Source organism: Anneissia japonica, unplaced genomic scaffold (genome assembly GCF_011630105.1).
Source record: "Anneissia japonica isolate Jap-2015-1 unplaced genomic scaffold, ASM1163010v1 scaffold21_len1647178_cov195, whole genome shotgun sequence".
NCBI lineage: Eukaryota > Metazoa > Echinodermata > Crinoidea > Comatulida > Comatulidae > Anneissia > Anneissia japonica.
In genome coordinates, this window is record NW_022750455.1 from 83,283 (window position 1) to 105,291 (window position 22,009).

At 35.5% G+C, this 22,009-nt stretch overlaps 1 protein-coding gene across 2 annotated transcripts; it reads left to right on the forward strand.

The window, feature by feature from the left end:
- The first annotated feature begins 890 nt into the window (after positions 1–890).
- Positions 891–15,641, forward strand: LOC117121384 (alpha-2A adrenergic receptor-like). 2 transcript variants are annotated; one of them, XM_033266576.1, is made up of 2 exons: positions 891–1,217; positions 13,876–15,641. In XM_033266576.1, exon 2 carries the CDS (start codon positions 14,322–14,324, stop codon positions 15,600–15,602), a length of 1,281 nt encoding a protein of 426 aa, XP_033122467.1. In that variant the 5' UTR covers positions 891–1,217; positions 13,876–14,321; the 3' UTR covers positions 15,603–15,641. The 2 variants fall into 2 exon arrangements, with proteins under 2 accessions (XP_033122467.1, XP_033122466.1); XM_033266575.1 differs by having other exon boundaries at positions 891–1,162.
- The last annotated feature ends 6,368 nt before the right edge of the window (positions 15,642–22,009 follow it).

A 22,009-nucleotide genomic window follows, 5' to 3' on the forward strand; every position in this document is an offset into this window, starting at 1 on the left:
CTCTTCAACTTCGGAATTATAGTCGAGCGCCCTCAAACAGCAGATAACATAGTTCCAAGTTTCTGATGGTACTGAAACCTCCTTGGATATTTATTTGCCAATCTTTCAAAAACATATTCTCCAGCAATTTCTACATAATAATAATAATAACAGGAAATAACAAATAATAATACTAACAAAATTATGCAATAAATATTAAATAATAAAATTAATAATAGGCCTATAATGATGATGGTAATATTAATAACGATAATGATAATAATGCATATAATAATATATAAATAGTATCATTATTATACATGGGTTGATTCATTTATGTATATACAAATATATTAATGGTATCATAAAAAAAAAAGTTCGAGTGCAATTGATGCTTCTCCTTGTTTGGAGGTTTTTTTTTAATAAATTGAATTGAAATTGAAAAAAAAAATAGAATAAATTGAATTTAAATAATTATAAACCATTAAGATTCAGACACATCGGATTTTTTTTTATGCAAGTAGTTCTTTTTCTCAGGGCAATCGTGGATCATTGAGGAGGCGATAACTAGCATCTATTTTCATACTGATGTATGGAAGAAGTATACAATTCAAGGTATCTTACAATAGACCTATATTTTTGGTCCAATGGTGTTTGAATAATGTTTTGAGGAATTTTTACTTCCTTCTTACCTGAAGAACATCACCGAAATTATGGGGTTTGAAAAAACAAAAACAAAAACCGTCGTGCTGCTGATATTCCGTGAGTGCATCTACTACAACATGTTTTAAAATAACCCATGAAATACGATGCGCCTGCGCATTTATTGTCTTGGAGACGAGGATCACGTGAGTAACTACTAACGGTGACAAATGAGTTAAAACTTGAATTATAAAACCTGCGGTGGTCAAACTCAGTTGAGAGGGAATCGCGTTCACAAACCGTGCACGAAGCAAAGTCAGAATCACGCGTGTTGCGAGTATAGCATATCGAAATTATCAAGGAACGTGTTATAAACAACCAGTGTCAATTTGTTCCGTGTTAAACCGAGTGTCATAACGCAGTATGATCTGTGAATGGACGTGGTATATCATGTTAAAGCTTTTTGGATAAATGAGTGAGCAGATAATTATTGCAACAACGGTTAGATGGAATAATATGAGCTGTTGTGTTTTGAACAAAGGTAGGTTAATGCGGGACTGCTACCAATTATGCGATGTAATGTGTATACACGGCAAGTAAGTATATAGCCGTTGTTTATCATCTTTATTATTATGGTTTTTCTAATAATCGTAGCCCATGGTTGCGCGACGGCGGTTCTATTTAATGCTCTTGAAGAATTTGTTGTCAAATTAAACTGTCGCGTTGAAAATAAACGGTGGAGAAACAAGCGTGGCTTCTGCTAATTTTCTAATTTCAGTCAATACTTACTCTTGAGATAGACCGGCTTACACGCGTTTCTAGATTGGTAATTATGTAGGGCTGAGTAACCTTAGAGTTAACACACTTGAAGAGAATTTGAAAATTGAGTTAGCTGTCGTACCTAATGTATTGCAAATCGCTCAAAATAATCGACATATTTATTATAAAAATTTCCCTTGAAAATTTGCACAAGCTAACAACCAGAGAAACCCACAAGCCCCAGTGTTCAAGATAGTAGCTATAGCTTGGTGAATAAGAAGCCATTTAAACCCAGGTAGTTGGGTCAAATCCTCCCAAAATCATTGTATTTTTTTTTTAAATAAAAGAGCCATAAGGCATTAGCTTATCAAACTGGAGTTGAAGGAAAAAAAGTTGATATAATGAAAAGGTTCCCAGCCATTATAATGAATAAACAAAAAAAAACATATTTGTTTTTGACGTAGAAATTTAAGAATGATCAGACCACAAACATGGGGGAAAGAGTTTTTGTATCTCTACCCGGCATCATCATCCTTATATTGATTCAGCCGTCTAGACATGCAGATTTTATAAACTTTATATACCGGTATCTCAATGTGCTGGTTAGGCTATTCATAAGTCTGTGGCGAAACATACTAGGCTATCTTAATTATCAATGTAGGGCATGTCGTTTACCCATCGTTTTCTGTCATTTTGTCTATGGCCTATTATATTGTTATTATATAGTCTATTATGTTATATTCACAATGCTAATCAGCAAACCTAATTTGAATATTGGCCTATATATATATATGTATATATTTATAGCCTATATACACGTTTAGCGTATTGAATATTAGACAATTCACTGAAGACAAAAGCATACGTTACGCTCCAGAAATATTCTTTATACCTAGTATATTGTAAGTCGAACAATTTGATTTGGCAATAAAACATTAGCTTTCCTTTTTCTTGATACCCGGCAGTTAAAATTGATTGATGAATTAACATCGAATTACAAGGTTTTCCGCAATAATAAACGCGTCATCTACTACTCAGATCAAAGCCTTCCGGATATAGGCCATGTAGTATCTGTGACAACAATGTTGAAAGCTATGGTCTGCAGCTCCTCCGTTCAGGTATTTATAGCCTGCAGTGTCCTACCCTAGCTATATAAATACGGTTGATTATTCCCCGAAATAATTCGGACTTTATTAGCGCGTTCTATGTTGACGTCAACGTCTTGGAAAAAAAGAGATACTGAACGACAGACCGAAGACAAGTGAAAATGGCTCCCATTCCAGGTGGGTGCTGGGGGGGGGGGGAGTGGGCACATTTAAGGCGGTATTTAATATTACGTCTTTTTTATCGAAAAGAAGTGTGATAGACTTTAAAGTGGGAGTATGTAGGTGAAATAGGTTTACCGTTGTACCGTATCATACGGTAACCTTTCGATTAAATGGTAGGGTTCAAAACGTCATCTTAATCGGTATACCCAACGTCCCTATGGTAGACCTAAGCACGAATCGGTATATGGTTCAACCAAAAATTTTTAGGAAACCAACGTATAGGCCTAAGCCTACCGACTTGTTGAATACACGTGTAAAGTAGTAAATGTGGCCTGGCGTTTTGATAAATTTGACTAATTTACCATAAGGCTTACATGGGTGTGATGTCATCATCATCATGTCATAGGGCAAATCACACAAACTTTGTCACATAAAACTTAATTAGATCTGCCCACTCTGAGTACAAACGTCATGTCATTAGCACTACTACTATACTTCACCATGATCGTACGCAGATTTTTTTCTTTTTGTTTGTTGCTTTAATTAGATACACGTGTATAATTACATCTTCTCATCGGTCTAACGCACACACGCGTGTCTGTATTGTCGATATATTGACCATTATTAAAGTACCAAAATCGTCATGTATTCTTACCCAAAAGGATTGCGTACCACAGCTTGTCTCTTTATATAAGTTGTAAATCTACCTTATTGAGCTGTAGAGCGAGTCGTGTTAACCCTTCACACTACAAACTATTTGCATACGGTTTGGTTGATTAAATTTATAGGCCTACATGTAATGAAACATTTTCCGACACATGATTAGACATTTAGATTAGTGGGGTTACAGTTTTTCTAGGCTAGGTTTACTATTAACATGGATGGAGTATAACTCCATGCTCTGAAAACGGCCCAGTTCAATGTTCAAGAATGATGGAGCAAGTCAAACCGTCAGGCCACGGAATTGTATTTATGTAGCTACAAACGGTACGGTTTGACTATAAAACGTTAAACTTTCCTCCTTTCAACAAATAAGTTTAAGAACATTCAATACACCTGGAGTGCTGTCACAAATTAATGTAGCTTGACGTACAGGTATTTTGTCGTGCGAAATACACTCTAAGGCGAGTTCACACTGAGGAAATTTAGACGCGTTTTGAAGCAAACAAAAACGCACAAAAACCCGTTACGCCTTCGCAAGTCACTTGAAATAATTAAACGCAAACGCATTAAAACGTTTACTGACGCATATGGACAGCTAAACGTTTATTGAAGAGGCAATGAGGAAATAGGACAATTTATACAGTCTAAAAAACCAATGAAATCAATAACCATTATACTACTTAGTTATGAAAATATCATACTGTATACATACTATCAATAAAAAAGTCAACATAATAAAATATAGTGAATGTAATAAGCAGAATAATATAAACCATTAAAGCCCCCGCCCACCTCCCACAACAACAATAGCAAATACTGCTAATATAATCATAAAAATGAGGTAAATCAGAAGCTATTTTTAAAGATGTAGTGTCTATAGTTTCAATAGATTATTTTTTTAGAAAAAGTGTCTAGAGTCTAGAGTTGGTACAGAAATACTAGTATTGCAACAAAATACTATATTAAGATTCAAAACAAGTGAGCGTAAAGCATTAAAATTCAATACGTGGGATAGTATTTTCCCTCGGGCAAAACGCCGTTCACAGTTAAAAACTCCTCTCTGCAAATGTTTCATAACTTTATATGCAGTGAAAAATGACAAAATTGTTCTATATACACGCTTTCACTATCGTTTTGTTCCATTTAAATGCATTTATGTTTTGTGTTTGATTTAGTACTGGCGTTTCAGTGTTCTGAAGCTAGAATGGAATTAACCTTCATCGCATAAATATTTTCCGAGACTTTAATGCTTGTCAAATGAGCATTTTTCACACTTTCATGTTCAAATGGGACTAGGTTTTGAATGTTGATAAATATAAAAATGAATGCGTGGTACAATTAAAGCACACCTGTTCTTTAGGAAACATGATAATTTATCACGTTAAAATTGATTCCATCTAAATGTATAACCAATTCCAAAGTACTCATTAGATCACAAACGGGATAATGATGACGATTTTGTTACATGGATGATCTATTTCAGTGATTCCAAATCAAATGAAAAAAAATGCATTAAGTGAAAGGAAATGTTACTATATAGCGTCCTCGTACGTGCCTTTATAGGGTAGAGTGGTAAAACGTTGGACATATTGTGATCAGCGGCACTTCTAATAAAATATTAAAATATATAAAGGCAAAAAAAAAGGCATCATTATCATCATTATCATCATCAATGTTTATAGCCCTATTTATATTATATAATAATATTGTTGTCATTATCGTTACCATCATTACACTATTATTATTATTAATATTAATATTATTATTATTATTACAGGTATTATTATTAGGCTTATTACAATTATAATTACGGTATTATATTATTATTATTATTATTACTATTATTTATGATTCATATTATTGTGATAACAATAATAATAATAGTGTAATAATGATAACGATAATGATAATAACAATATTATATAATATAAATATAAATTTGTATTATTATTATTATTACTATTATTATTCTTATTATTATTATTATTATTATTATTATTGTTATTATTAATGGTTAAACATACAATTAATACATAGACCTATCACTTACGCATTAATTATCTATGGCCATAATGATAACATTATTATATAATATAGATATAAATTTGTATTATTATTATTATTATTATTATTATTATTATTATTATTATTATTGGTTAAAAATACAATTGAATGCATAGACCTATTACTTACGCAGTAATTGTGTATGCGTTTACATATTAGCCAACAGATATGTGTTCAGTCATAGAGCTGATTTAACAGTGTATTAATATGACGCTAAATAATTTTACATTCTCATTACATAAGTCATGTGTGCAGTCACCATTATCCCTGTAGCATCAATGATCGAATCTCCCACAAACTACGTCATCTGGTATCCAGGCCTCAATGCCAAGGCCTACTTGTTTTGCAGCCTATATTGCATTAAGAGCCATCAGAAGCCCGGAAATCTCGCGCCAAATGTTTTTGTAATGTAGGCTACGTCACTCTTAATTTTGAATTGAAGTGATTTGATTTTCCAAAGTATGTTATCACGCCAAATTGGATGATTTCTCTTATTTACCCGGATACTATGGTACTGTATCAATCGGCTGTTTCTTTATACCGTCGTTTCTCCCAAATGCCGCGGATTTGAGCTCATTCATCACCGTATATATCCTTAAGGGTAGGAAGCAATTAACAATTTGTTTATATTTTTTTTTTCAATTGTCACTTGGAATGACATTCAATCTATTTTGCTAGGTAATTGAGAAGTTATCACGGTACAATTTATCTCGCAGTGTTTTCTCCTGTGCGGCAGCAGAAACGCTGATCGTTTTTGTCACGTGATGGGATCATTTATTATTTTCCTAAATGCTACAATATATTATAGCCGTTCGTGCGCCTGCCATCCTGTCACTATCTCTTCATGAAAATATTATGTTTGTTGCTTATAAATGTGCCATTCTTTATTTTGTTGTAGAACTCTATTATTTCAATCGAACTAACAGGTTATTCTGTCTTAGTTATCCAAGAACGTCAAAAAACAGCTATATCGACAAGCATATGCATAATTCTGATGATAGTTTATGTAATTCAAGAATGGCTGTTCTCATCAAAGTGTAGCTGTTGAAAGAACATGTGAATGGCTTTAGGCTCCCGAATCGAGGGCTCAGCCTCTTGGCTACGGTCGCACTCAGTTACTGGTCGTTTTGTTGTCCTTAGGCCACGCATGTTACGTTGTCTCCATCCAGACGGGTTTACTGGGTACCTGGTAAAGTACAGTTCGAATGTCAGTGCGTTTATGAGGCCTGTCTACATAACTCATTTGGAACACTCCCACATGGAGATGAGGAGTAGCCAAACACTTACCCTAATTGCAAATCACTCGTCTTTTTGAACGGGCGAACTGTGTGTTGGTTCTTTTATGTCTTCAACACTTCGATGATGATGCCTGACTATCCAGCGTAGTGTGTACGTTCCCTGTCATCAGGTATTAGCAACAATTCATTAGACTTTAATGAGAATCACTTACACTTCTTCGTGCTAAATGTGCCAACCGAATTTAAGCGCTGTTACATGATAAAGCGCTATCCATCTCATTCCAACACCATATGGGAAAATATGTGCGCGGAAAATGGTGTTGCGGTTAAATTATTTATACGCAGCGCCACTCTGTCAGTATTAGCGAAAGACGTGTAACATTACGTGTAAACACGCATAACAACATTATAACGCGAGGCAACTGATGTTATACGCCAGTGTTTTCTTGATGATAGGCCAAATTAGTTTCTGTCTATAGAGGGCCTACAATAAGGCCTATCCGTTGTAGGGCTTATTTTGAACTCCTCCACAGCCAAACTGTAGATATATCTCAGTGCTCAGCGTTATATCCTTGTTGATATACGCCGCAATTTTTTAATTGGTACGTGCATTGTCGCACCACATCGTTTGTTGCGTCACTATTGAAATGAAAAGATAATAAACCTAATTACAAGGTGACGAAACTTTATTTACCCATGGGTCTAGACTAATTCCGAACCCGTAGCTCTTTCATGAGCTAAATAATTCTAAGCCAAATTCAACCACCTATACCTGATGGAAATGTTCCATTCTATCATTCATTGGCTGTTAGAGCGCGTAGTCATACATGCGCGATTGCTGTTAAAATATCAGCTCTTCAAATCAGTCTGACACGTCTGGTCTACTTTGCACTAACTGAATATAAGTGCCTCATTTTACCCACCAGCGGTTTAAGCAGTAGCGATTCAATTATTATAGGACTTTGTACGTAATTAAGTAGAGATTTTGCATACTAGTCCAATAGAAAATGACACATAATGTATTATTTGTTGATTGTAGTTGATATCCTATTAAACTATTGCTGTTCATGAAGTCAAATTATTTCACTCTACTCAATCTGTGTATTTGATAATCAATTGTCTGAATTTACTGTACGCGACTAATATAGGCCTATGTCTTCGCATGAAATTGTCGCTTAAATATACGATGAGATTCGTCTTAATTCTCTTTTGCAGCAAACGAACATTAAACATTTCACATTTAAAAGCAAACAACGTGTAGCATAGCCATAATTGACTATCAATGCTCTACAATTAGTATCATGGCCCTACTGTAGAAGCCTAGGCCCTACGACCATTATGCAATATTTTCATATAGAAATATTACAAGTCTATTTGGAACGTTGCAAAATGAATCAGATTCAGCGATATTATGTGAAGAGCGTTAATCGATCGCACCTGACGTGACCCTCACAACATATAACATTATCCGCATCTCTAAAGAAATCCGATACCACCAATAACCAACCCTTACGAGGCAGTTACAAAAATGCTTGCCCACACGTTAACGTATCATCTGTCAATTTAGTATTGCAGACTAGCAGTAAGGCCAAACATCACCTGTAATTTCTCAGTAAGCGGCCTCCTCATGTAAATCCGGGTTCTTTTTCCAGTCAGCCGTCATTGCTGGTTGAACCATGGTTGAACATAATACGATAATACCACGTCACTAATTGGTGACACTAATTGGCATTATGTCATAAACGAATAGCATAGAACTCAATTTCACCATATAATAAAGGAAAATTGATCTATAAAACGCACGCATGTGTGTGTATGTACATATTTTTTAGTCAAATAAAACTACTGTCTCTTATACACATCTAGATGTGTATAAGAGACAGCACTAGGCCTATATATATTCTATATACACAAGCCCACTTTATTTACTGTCATTTCCTAGAAATAATTTGTTACCTACAGTACCGGTATTTTATATACCGGTACGCATTATAGACTCGGTTTGATTTCCTACTGCTGACTAAAATTGAAAAAATCATGTCTATCACAAATTTCTGCATTATTCTTAGAGTTGACAACCAGAGTGACGAAGCAATGCAGATTTGTGTATTAGTACAAGAATGCCGCCGTAAGAAGAGTGCCCCCTAAATGCCTAGTATTACACCCATAAATAACGCTAAATATTACTTTAAAATAATTTTCTTCCCATCCTAGCCATAGGAAGAGGCCAACTACAGTAACTAATTTAAATATGAAGTACCGGTACACTTCTGTGTATAATATATGAATCGAATTCGTGTTCGTTTTAAGGCGGGACTCTCGAGAGTACACCGAGCTGCTTGAAACTTTCATATTAGATTGAGGGCGCAATCGAAAATGATATCTGGGCATTGGATGAATATAATACCATGCGACAACCAACATTTAGAGTACACATACGATACAACTTCGAATGCACTTAACAGGAGTTAGTGCTCTAGTACTCTTATAATAAGTGTATGGCATTAGTCGACCTTGAAATTGAATCAATAGGCTAATTGATGTTCTAGTATCGATCTGTTTACTTAGTTTATTAATTTAGTATTTTCATAATCTACATTTCTAATTAAAGAATTGTTATTATTTTACATCATCGACGGTTGGCTAGGCAATCCGAAGAATTTGAAGAGTAAATGTATACTGCACAACTGTATGTTTAGATTCCGTTTAAAGGAGTTATTTCATCAAGTGCTATCATCCATCAGATAAGCCCACGCTACGTGTGTGTGAATTAAGATCATACGATAGTTATGCCACTTCGTATTAATAAAATAATTTTAATGACATACGTTTTACACCGCACATACGTCAACGTTGATTGCAATTTTTTTATCAGACAGATGAACAGTCAAATTCAATGTTGTTAAACCTATCAAAACCAATGTCTTGGTTTATGAAAGTTGTCGTATTCGCATAAAAGTGAATACAGCCGAGGATCACGGGGCAATCGTGGAAAACTGCATATAAACATGCAACATATATTCAATTACAAAAGAATCAAACGACAACTTAGTAGGCAATCCATATGTATTCTACCAATATTAACAATAAGTGTAAAAAGGTACAATAACTGCTGTGTCATAATAGATGCCTCTTAAACACCGTGATATTGATTATCATAGATCAATGTACTTGCTGTCAGTATACTACAGCATGCAACAATTTTTTTTAAAAATCTAGCACGCGGGCAATGCGGACTGATTTTCCCCCGCCCATCGCCCGCAGTTTGTCCGCGGGTACTGCGTTCTACTAAGTGCAATGCCCGTGATTAATTGTATATAGGCCTATATCCTTTGAACGCTCTTGCAAATGCTATAACCGTCTAAACATTGTTCTCTAGCTCGCAAACTTACCGGTATGTCATTTCGATTTCTCTTTTATATTTCGATGCCTGTTAACAATTTTAAAATGCTAAGTTTTGTGTTACGTTTGTGTAAAGTCCTAATCATCCGCGCTTGCCAATTGTTGCGTGTGCGTAATCGTCGCTGCATGAAAATGCCACTTTAACAGTTAAACGTGTATAGTGTTTAGCGTACACCCGTGGCTACCACTAGTTTAGAGATTTAACTGGGCTAAGCTGTCTTCCAGCTGTGTTGACATCGAACTTTCTTCAATGAACACCGTCACTCGGAAGGTCGTAATGAGAATAAAGTCACCGGCTTATCCTACGCTTCTAAATTGTAATGGAGTTGCTATGAATTCAGCTTATCATCAACCTTTACGCTTTTTGCCGCAGGTCAGCGCAGCTTACATAAAATTCGAATTTAAATTCAAATTCTTAGTCAATGATTCGATTTTATTAACGGGTAATTGACATCAATATCAAAAAGATGGTTTAAGTATGTTTAATATGGTAATAGTATGGATGTTTGCGGTGAAGAAAGAAAACTATGTTTATAAATGTATTTAAAGGAAAAATATTTTTATATGATGTGATGAAAATTATTATTGAGAGTGCATCGTTTTATTCAGTGTCTGAAATTGATACATCTCGATCTAAAGTTCTGTTCACACTATCATAATTTTAAGTGACACATTTATGTGATGCGCGCCCAAATATGGACATTTATTTGTCACTTAAAATGTCATAGTGTGGACAGAGCTTTAAGATTGTTTGTGACTTCTTATTGATCTCAAAATTAACGGTGGGGGATCGTTCAGGATTGTTAAAAAAAGTATCATGTAGTGGACATTTTTGCATTTTAATTGTATTCTGATGGTTTCTCTGATTATTTTGAATGTATATTTTTCCATTCTGTTCTGTGAAATAGATTGACTTTAAATACGGTAACCTTCAATGCAGTAAAGGCTTGACCTCATGTTCAGCCATAGAGCAACTGATTGGATTGTCTTGGGTTCGAATCCTGGGGATGATTTTTATTTTTCTTAAAGAACTGTTTATCAGATAAAATTAAACCCAATACTTTTATTGTGTGTATTTTTAATTTGTTAGTCTCCAATTGTAGCGAGTACATTTTTTTCTCTCACAAACACATGCATACCGTTTCTGTAATGTATTCGTAGACCTTTAAACTGACTGATTATCAGTTAAGGGATTGACGGATATAAGAAGAAATGTTTCGATCTCAATTTATCTTCTTTAAGCAATTCAATGATTGCATATACTTATTTGAATTGTTTCCTCAATGCCAGAGGCTAGGCCTAAGAATCAAGTAGTGTTTAGTAATAATATGCATGGTTCAACATTAATTGGAGACATCGACCGATGGATTCCATGTGGACTTGATATACTCGCAGCAATGTCTACATTAAGTGTGCTACCTGACAAACTATACAACAAAATGTGTCTGTCAATAATTACTGGTGCGACAGAGTGAGTCAAATACTCAAACCGCTAACCATGCTTAAACAAAATTACCAGAATTCGATTCGACTTCCCCAATCGATTACACAGCGTCCCTCGCGTCTTCCAGAAAGTAATTTTCCCAAAGAATATGCACACTGAAAAAATGTACATAACCCATTTTAATTTTAAACGCAGTGAGGCACCATAGTTAAAAAAAATCATGATACTATCACTCTAGAGAGTACTAAGAATTACAGCGGTTTTACATCCCTGTCTAGTTGTAAGAAGCATAAAACATTATTTTTTTTATAATCAGGATTGGCAAACCTATCAGTCTTCAAACAGCGAGGTATCATAGACATCGGTAACGCGTAACTTATCTCCGACACATGTACTGCATGAAACTAATTAGAAAGAACAAACAGAAACTGGAAATGTTGCTTTCCAAGATCTACTAAACTACTAGAAAAGAGGAGAATTGAGAGAGAAAAGTTAACCATTTGCTTCCAATTTTTGTTAATTTCGTCGAGATAGAGCGGCCATTAATCATAATAGCGACCAAAAGACGCTTGTGGTTGTTCGTGATAACTCTGAGACAGTAATAATGTGATTCTCGTCGTGCTATTTTCTGCATTCTCGTTGGTAACTTATTTCCATTTCACTCGTTTTTATTACTAATATATGGTAGATTAATACTTGCAGTGATATTTTCCTTGAAAATTTGATGCATAGATAAAATATGCTAATCAAGTTTGGGCATCCATTCGAAAAAGGATATCATTGCCATTGAAAATGTATTAACGTAGAACAACCCACAAATAACGGGATTAAAAAAAACTTTTGAAGAAAGGTTAATCCCACTCAAACTTCCTTCACTAACTTACCGCCGTATCAGAGGAGATATGATAAAACTGTTCAAGATTTTAACTGGTAAATATGACTCAAAGCTGTGACAACTATAGGCCTACGTTGTCTGAGCTCAAAGGTAACTGATTTCATCAATTTCAAAAGAAGTGGAACTAGAAGCCATCAACATAAAATAATTAAAGTTCATACAAGACTGGATATCAGGAAATTTTCATTTATACAAAGAAGCGTTAATTGTTGAAACAATCTCCCTGCCGCAGTTGTTGATGTTCCAAACGTATAGCGACTTTTGAACGTCATTTGGATAACTTTTGGAAGGACCAGCCAATGAAATACGATTATCTGTAAACGCTGAAGTAAAGTTACGCATGTGAACTCAAGAGCAATATTTTGATGATGCTGCTGCTGTTACTCTACAATTGTTGCCCGTTGTTGTTGATGCTATACTATTGCTGCTGCTGCTATTATTACTGCTGCAGGTATAGTACTGCTGCTACTGCGACTGCTGCTGTCACTATCACTGCTGCAGCTGCACTACTACTACTACTACTACTGCTGCTGCTGCTCATAGCTGCTGGAGCCACTATATTGCTGCTGCTACTGCTACTGCTGCCGTTAATCTACTGCTGCGGCTACTCTACTGCTGCTGCCCATTGCTCAGTTATACTACGGTATTGCCACTGGAGCTATACTATTATTGCTGCTACTACATTGCTAAAGCTACTACTGTACTACTGCAACAACTATACTGCTGCTACTGCCGGTGTTACTGTTGCTGCTGTCACTTTCTTTTACTGTTGCTCATTGCTGCTGGAGCTACTGTTACTGGAGCTACAACTACTACTGCTGCTCCTTCTAATACAACTTCTAGTGCTAGTGCTGTTGATAATACTACTTCTGCTGTTGTTGTTGTTGTTGTTGGTGGTGGTGATCGTGATGCTACGTCATAAAACCTAAAGGTTTAATTGATTTTTCAACAAAGACATGCAGTTATTAAAACTCATTATTATAAGATAAATAAAAAGTTTATTAAACTGGCGATTCATCACCAATGCATTATGTTGTTGTCTCCCATGCTACTTTTCAGAATATTCAGTACAGTATAATGTGTTTAATCCACAGCCATTGATAGCTGCATTGTATCCCCATTGTATAAACACTGCATAATTTTTTTCATTATTTTCTGTATTACTTTTTAATATTGATTATCGTATTTTTTGTAATTTTTTTTGCCATTATTGCTTGACAATCTGATTGAATTTAGATAAAACACAACATGAAATGGATTACGTTACTAGACTGCCAACTCTCACTATACTTCCCATATGATAAAGCGATATTATTGGTCAGTTGTGTTTGCATATGTTAAACAAAGGATCTTTTTTCGTGACGAAGTAGATGTCCAACACGCTGGACTTACGTTTCCATCAACCGTAAGCCGCATCGACGGTAGTTCCTAGTAATTTATTAAAACCGTCATATACAGATGAAGTGTCTCGATTTTGATAAAATTTCAGATGAGTAAAACAGTGTTTTATTTATTTTACAGGAAATGCAATAATGACGACGAGCGAAAGAGTGAGAGGACAGCGGTTACCGGTCTAAAGTAAGCGCATTTCATCAGACGTACATCCATCAATAACGCTCATGAAACGCGTTCAGATTGGTACGCGGCTGTGATATGTAAACGCTAGGCTGGTTCTAACGTTAACTACACTCGTTTGGTATTTACTTCACGTAGATTTTTGTTTCAATTATCGATGTGCTATTATCAAGTTGAAGAACATATGGAATTTACACCACAATACCACAACAATGTAATATTAGTAGGCCTGTCTTACAGTTAATTTCAATGGAACATCTAAACTCAAGTTTTTGACAATCAAATAAAACAATCTGCTTTTTATATGTAAAATACATACATATATATATATATATATAGGCCTATATATATTTATTTTTTATCATCGTCAAAGACTAAAAGCAACGTCAATAATGTCTTCGTATAAGTATAATGGCACTAAAGATCCTCAAAACGACGATGTCCCATCTTACCAAATAATATTACCAGCTATTGCGGTGACCATAGTAATAATCGCTATAATATTTGGAAACTCATTGGTCTGCATTGCTATCTGGAAGGTTCGTTCATTGAAAAGCATTCAGAACTGGTTTTTATTCTCCCTTGCAGTCAGTGATCTAATGGTGGGAGTCCTAATCATGCCATTTGGTATTGTCAATAAGCTTCTTGGTTACTGGTTATTTGGTAGCTTATGGTGCCAAATATGGAAATGCCTGGACGTCAACGCGTGTTCAGCTTCAATTTTAAATCTTTGCTTAATCAGCGTTGACCGCTACTTTTCAATCATCAAAGCAGTGAAGTACAATCACTGGAGAAATGCGTTCCGAGCAAAAGTTATGATCGCATCTGTGTGGATACTATCTGCGTTAATTTCATTACCACCTCTGTTCGGATGGCAAGGAGACAACGATGGTGGTGAAAGAATATGCTCGTTGAGTGACAATAACGCCTACATTATCTACTCTACTATGTGTTCATTTTTCATACCTGCGTTTATCATGGTTTACATATATATTCGTATCTGGTTTGCTGCTAAGAAACACGCCAGAACATCAATTCGAAAGTCATCAGAGAAAGTAAAGAAGAAGAAAAAGGGGAAGTACGAATTGACAACTAATGTAGACAACACTTGTGTCGAAAACTTGGAGCCAAGTGGTGGCTCAGATGAAGCCGAACCTCCTTCATCACCTCAGGAGTCTTCGCAAAATGACAATGAGAAGGACAGTGGCCAGAAACAACCAGACTCCTCTCCCAAATGGGAATGGCACAAGCATGAAGAAGAAACCCCCGTCCTGAACAATGCAAATAAACAGAAAGAGACTAAGGCTATTGGTGACGATAAAACTGCCCTAGTTGTGACAAAGGATAAAAACGGTGTAGCAAGAGAAAACGGCAAACTCCTCGCTAAAGAGACAGAAAATGAGCGTCAAAAGAGGAAGCTAGCGCAGGCAAGAGAACGGCGAGCTACACTTGTTTTAGGAATAATAATGGGTGGTTTTATTTTATCTTGGTATCCATTCTTCCAACTATACTTCATCACGGCCATTTGTGATAAATGTCGGTTTCCGGATTTGCTATTCTTATTTTTCGAGTGGATCGGTTACTGTAACAGTGCAATAAATCCGCTTATTTATACATTTTTTAACCGTGACTTTCGAAAGGCTTTTAAGAAATTGCTTGGCTGTGGCCGTTGATTTTTCCACCGCTGTTTATCATATATATATATATATATATATATATACTGTCTCTTATACACAGATGACAGACTTGTATGTGGATTTCAGATTTAGTTAGGCCTATATGTCTATATTTAATTTTTAATTTTAAGACTGCAAACGATATGGATGCATATTTTCATGAAAATGTTCAATCAATCAATCAATCAATTCATGAGACACATTTATGTATCTGTCGAAACATTCTGTCATTATTAACCTGGTACAAAGGATTCTATTAATCGCTTGCAGCCAGATACCTGCTATTTTTGTTAACGTGGGAGTGTGATCAATAAGTACTAGGAAACGCATGCGAAGATGATGATGCCGTGAATAATGGCATTGTCTTCATTATATCTTCTCTATGTCTTTCAATGTAAACATAAAAATATGTGTGCACAGAACAAGGTGTAATTTTCAGCTGAATATTGTATATATTAAGAAGCATAACGCAACACACGTACACAACCATACAATCCCTTACACATACGCCTCACCACACGATCATGACTTGAGACATATGGTAGTTGTCTCAAACCACATAATTATTATATCATTTAATTAAATCACGCGAGATACGCATTCACACTATGACATGTGAGAACATAATGCGACCCGCTTATGGGCAAGGCGGACACTTGCCTGATATTTACACTACAACTCGCAGTCGTCATGTTTGTTATTAAAACAAGCTCAAGTAGAAGGTGTACTAATTCCAAGCTGGTTAGCGTGTCTTTATTAACATTGGTGAGGGACTAAGCTACTTCACGATAGGCCTACCAGACGCTATACCGATACACAGATAAGTACGATCCTCTTCAAGAAATCTGTTTGCACTCTTGACCGAATTGAAATAATTAGACCACGGAGGTATAAAATAGATTAGATAAATAGGCCATGTTAGAACAGGAATTTTGTCCGAACTGGGTTTTCGTCATTATTTATGTAGTGACTTGTTTTTGTTGGAGAATTTAGTAAAGCATGATTGCTGTTAAAAATTTAATTAACCTACCCCTAAAACAATGTCAACAAAATGTCATGTTACTAATCGTTGACAGCAGATTTCCGAAGGGGAAGAGGGTCGAGAGACAACACTAATCTGGGGATTTTTTTTTGTTTTCTAGACGCCCGGAAATAATTTATTTTCTTTCTTTCTTTGTTTTAATTTCCAAAAATGGGGAGGGGGCCTGCCCCCTGAAATCCGCCCCTGGATGAAGACATTATGATAAATAAAAACTGCTGTTGCGACTTTCTCATTCACTGTGTGCTACCATAACTCCTATATTGCGAGGGCGTCAGTTGTATGGGGGCGTTTTGGCTGGATACAAATACTATGTGATATCAACAGGCCGCTGTGGTCTAGTGGGGTGACACTCAACGTGATAGCGAGAGGTCACTTGTTCTGTTCCCACCGGAAGACCTTTTTCTATACACCTCAGGGAATTTTTGTTGAAAGGATGTTTGATGCGATCAAATAAATAAATTTGTTATTTTACATCACATTTTGGGTCTGTTGCAACATGACATATCCTGATTATCAACATTATACACTGCAATAAACTTGTTAAAATTTTACTTCGTTACTTACATCATCGCAATTTCATCTTCGAAAACAAGTAAGTCATATATGATTGTGTACAGCAAATTGATTTTGTTGTTGATTTGATTCCACCTACTGTGTAATGTCACACCAATGTCGGAACGCTAATGCGAATCAATCGATCACCACGCCCGATTACTTAATTATGTCATAAATCGTTCCGAATTGTTTTTGGTGTCTGGGTATCATGAGCATTACGAATATCAGAAATCGAATTAACTCGATTCATTTTTCTAATCGACTTACAAGTTTGTTAATAGATTATTGTTATTGATGGACAGGTAAATCAGAAACATCCCTCACTGAATAAATGTTATTATTGTAAGTCACGTGACTAATTCTGTCGCAAGTTTCATTCGATAGTATGCTCATCCAATTGTGCTTTAGCACCTAAATCTCTCGAGATGATTAGTTTATGTTGCATCCTATAGGTCTACGTTGAAGAATCTAATGGTACGGTATCACAAAACAAAACTGTCAAACTTATCACCCAGAATTCACCATACATGGTATTTAGAATCGGTTGCATTTCTATAAGTATTTAAGAGGGAGGAGTGCTGATGCTGGGGAAGGCGCGATGGTCAGTGAGCGAATTTAAGTGACAAAAAAAATAGGTGGTTATTAACTACTTGAATTAAGCAAATTTTTAGTTGGGGTATGGAGCGAGCTTTTATGTGGTGGGGGCGTACGCCTCACCAATCCCTATAAAGTAGGCCTAGATACGCCACTGCCCAAAATACGCCCCAAACACGCCCCAACCCGCACAGCCATAATCGAAACTCACTGTCATCTTCATATCTACGATTTCTCATTACACTTAATCCATAATTTTTTGCAAATTTCTCAACCCGTTCTCCTATAACAGTGCATTTTACAAATGCAATTTCTCTCAATCATCTTCGACTTTTCTATAGTCATCACTTAATGAAATCGTCTTATGTTCGCCGTTGTAATACTAGTATATATTTGCGTCGGCTCCCTTGCCGCAACTGAACACGCATCAAAGAACAGGGTAGGCTTAATTGTTCAGGAAAATTAATGAATAAGAGAACAATTTTGGAAAATATATAGTAAAAGTGTAGAAATAAAGAGAGATGTACAGTACATATATATTGTAATATAAATCGTAATCGAATTTTTCAAAGCAGTCCGTTTGGTGGAAGAAATGTTGCCTTGTGAGCCTCTGGTTGGTAATCTCTAACTGTAAAGTTATGCCGGGCTAGATCTTTAAATATGTTTATATATATATATATATATATATATATGTATGTATATATATATATATATATCCAAGTATGTATAAGAGACAGACATATGTGTATATACATATCCAGTGCAGCAATGATGGATGTATAGGTGTTACAACAAATGCTATATATGTATAAGGCAATATACAATATATAGGCCAATATATATATTTATAAAGTTAATAATATCTAAGTCTATAGGCTAAGGATTTTTTTTATATGTATTTGATAAGATGAAGGAATGATATGATGATATATTATATAAACCTAATTACAATAAATACATAAAATAGGCTATTGCGATTCAAATAATATAGACATTCTCAGGCCCCTATTCATAAATTTTGCTTTGACCTTCCCCTGTGTGCAAGCAATTACTCTTGAGCTCATTTCATTTTCATTATTTTTGCACCTGTCTTAGGCAAAGGCTTGTTTCAAAATGCCGAATGTGTACGGTACGGGTGGAGGCATAGGGCCCAGTTCCAAGGATACAAGGGGGCGGTGTATTGTTAGGCCTATAGTATAATGTATTAATATTATAAGGCTGACCGTATCATGTTTAACCTTTAACGATGGAAATCCACCAACAAATAATATGCGCGCGTGAATTCTATGGGTCTTTTGTATATTTGTGTAATATGCTCAAGGTTAAAGCAAGCAGTATGTCTTTCATAGTACTATCTTCTTCTTTAATTAACTTTGTCAAGGTCGCAGGGTAATTAGCCATTGAAGATGACTGAAGGGACTGGTTTTGGAATCATTTGTAACACTGGTAATGAGGAAAGCCTCCATGGTAATTGCAGTTTACTATAGAAAATATACGGTGCCATCGGGCACTTTAGACTCTTCTTATGCCTACCGTGTGGATTGAAATCGTTGTAAATCCATGTTTTATAAATCCCAAGATTAAAGGTATCAGTGTTGTGAGTCGTAGATGATTGAGGAAATATCAATTATTTGCGCTGTGAACTCGAATATGAAAAATGACCGGCTATATTATTGATAGTAGGCCCTACCGTATATAATTTGAAGGGTTTTTCATATCAAAGGATATTTAGAACTGATATTATTATTATGCGAAAGACAGGCTTTGAAACGTATTTTATAAGCCTGCATTAAATCGACAGCTGTCTAAAGAACTCGTAGGCAATGCCCCTATTTTTGTTTCCATAGGCCTTATATGTGGCATAACAAGAGTCGTGTATAGTACGGCCTGGTTGTACTTTGTATGATATGACAGCAACTCCGAGCAAGTATTGTATTAACCCCTTCTGCTGTGATACATTTGTCTGAAACTCTGGTATATAGGCCTATATATTTTCCTTTCATTATGTCTGCAGTTGTCCGAAAATCTAATATTGTAGGCCTATGTAATTTTATGTTAATTATGTGACGATGTGGAAAGTGGACCCTTTGGAAACCACTATACAATCGTAATAGACATATTGTTAGCTGGGAAAGCGGAAATGCCGACTTGAAAGACTTCTGGCTTGTATGATCTCCGATACTCTGGAGAACATTGTAAATATATCTACGAATATCAATTTTTCGTTTTTAAATGCGGACCTTCTCCAATTTTTGGGCGGTTCGTCGTAACCCCCTCAACCCCGCCTCTACGGCTACGGGCCTGCATGTAGTTATCCAAAACTCTCGTATTACCGTACATTTGTTTATACAAATATCACGATTGTCAATCTATCGTGCTAGCTCGCCACATTCAAAGTTGTGTATACATAATTATTTATGACGTGTGGCTATTTGAAAAGTGTTTCCATGGTTACAAGTTATTATTGGCTTCGGTTTTTTTTAATGTTTCAGTGTGAGACGTACTAATTCCTGGTCGTCACAGGTGCTGTGAAGTGTCTCGAAAGCGTCGTTTCACCGCAGGATAATATGGAATTAGTAGCCTAGCGCATAAGACACATCACTTGGGAAACAATAGAGTTAATTACATTTTGAGTATGAATTACGTAATATGATTAATATTAATTTAATAATTTATTTTATGTAACTTTGAGTTCAGTGAATAAAATTCTTCGAACCTTATTGCCGTCATCTCGTTGATTGATTTTCTTCCTGAGCTGTTCAAATTTTCGAATTACATGCAAAGAAATATATTCACAAAGATGCCTAATACTGTAGAGAAAACATGCATGACTAACATGATTTAAATAGACTTTTCTGCTAATAACCACCTCTTGGATATTGTTGCTAAGGTCCCCAGAAACATCGGGGTTTGTGGGACACCCATGTCCTTGTGGGATAAGCACGTGTTCTTAGTGATGTTGATTGGTCAGTTGCTCTACAAGACTAACATTGTTATTATTATAAACGCTCCGGAAAGGTCCATTATAAATGAGGTGAGTATGACATTACATTATTGCTAAGCTAATTAAAATAAGAAGCTGTTTAGAATTTAAAATGTAACGTACGTACTATGATACATTAACCTTAAAATATAATAAACATGTACTGTATAATTTTCTCTTAATGCTAACTATTAATCTGAAGCATACGATATCAATAGAATATTACTAAGAGTTTTTTTTTTTTTTAAATTGACAACGTAACTGCTGAATCAGCAGGTTCAAATCAATCTCAACTAGCCTAAGGCTATAATAGTTATGGTAGCCACTACATATAGGCCTAAGCCTAGACTTGCCCATGCAAACACCTAAAGTTCTAAAAAAAAAACGTGTTGATGTTCACCATGATATTCCATCAAAAATAATGTTTAAGAGATTGTCTCTTTTTGACATCATAAGACATTTTAAGTCTACATACGTTTTTGTGACAGTTGATAGAACCATTCCGAGCTGCCTATTCTTAGTTAGATTTGTAATGCGTCCTCATTCATAGTCGCCTGCGCTGCGGACCTGAAGTACGGGCGAACATTTTGACTTTATTTTTGAAAAAACACCATTACAATTCACCGGGTAACCGGAGTAGGCCTAAGCCAGAATTACTTGTATCCACTGGGATCATTAACTCCGTTAGAATTGTCTGAACGTTGATTCCATTCATGCACAAATCTTGGCACCACCTGAGCAATCAGAATAAGATTTATACTCCACACAAAGCGCTCTACTTTGAACATATAATAAGCATACATCATTTTATTCTTATTGCTAATAATAATAGTATGTAATGACAATATTATGCAAAAAATATAAACACTACGCACCGCATAATATCAACACTGTAAATTTGTGACCGTATACCAATACGTTTAGTCAAATCATAAATTGATGGGCCTCGCGTATCGATGACGTGCGAAAGTGTAACGACTGATCATAATACAGCCACTTCAAATATCGATTAATTTACATATAAAATGTGTCACTCGAAATGTAGACATTGTATTACATATAATTGGCTTTTATTATTTGAAGAGACGTTGTCATATGAAAATGCCATAAAACCACGAATATGATGTTTTACGTGTTTCTCTTCTTTCAGCGATAAAACTAAATAAAATTAATGTTTAATATTTCTTACGGTTGTCAGCCATATGAGATACCATTAGCCCTATTTATAGC

Bases quoted from the DNA above. Each gene is read 5' to 3' on its own strand.
- LOC117121384 (XM_033266576.1), top strand. From the start codon at position 14,322: ATGTCTTCGTATAAGTATAATGGCACTAAAGATCCTCAAAACGACGAT.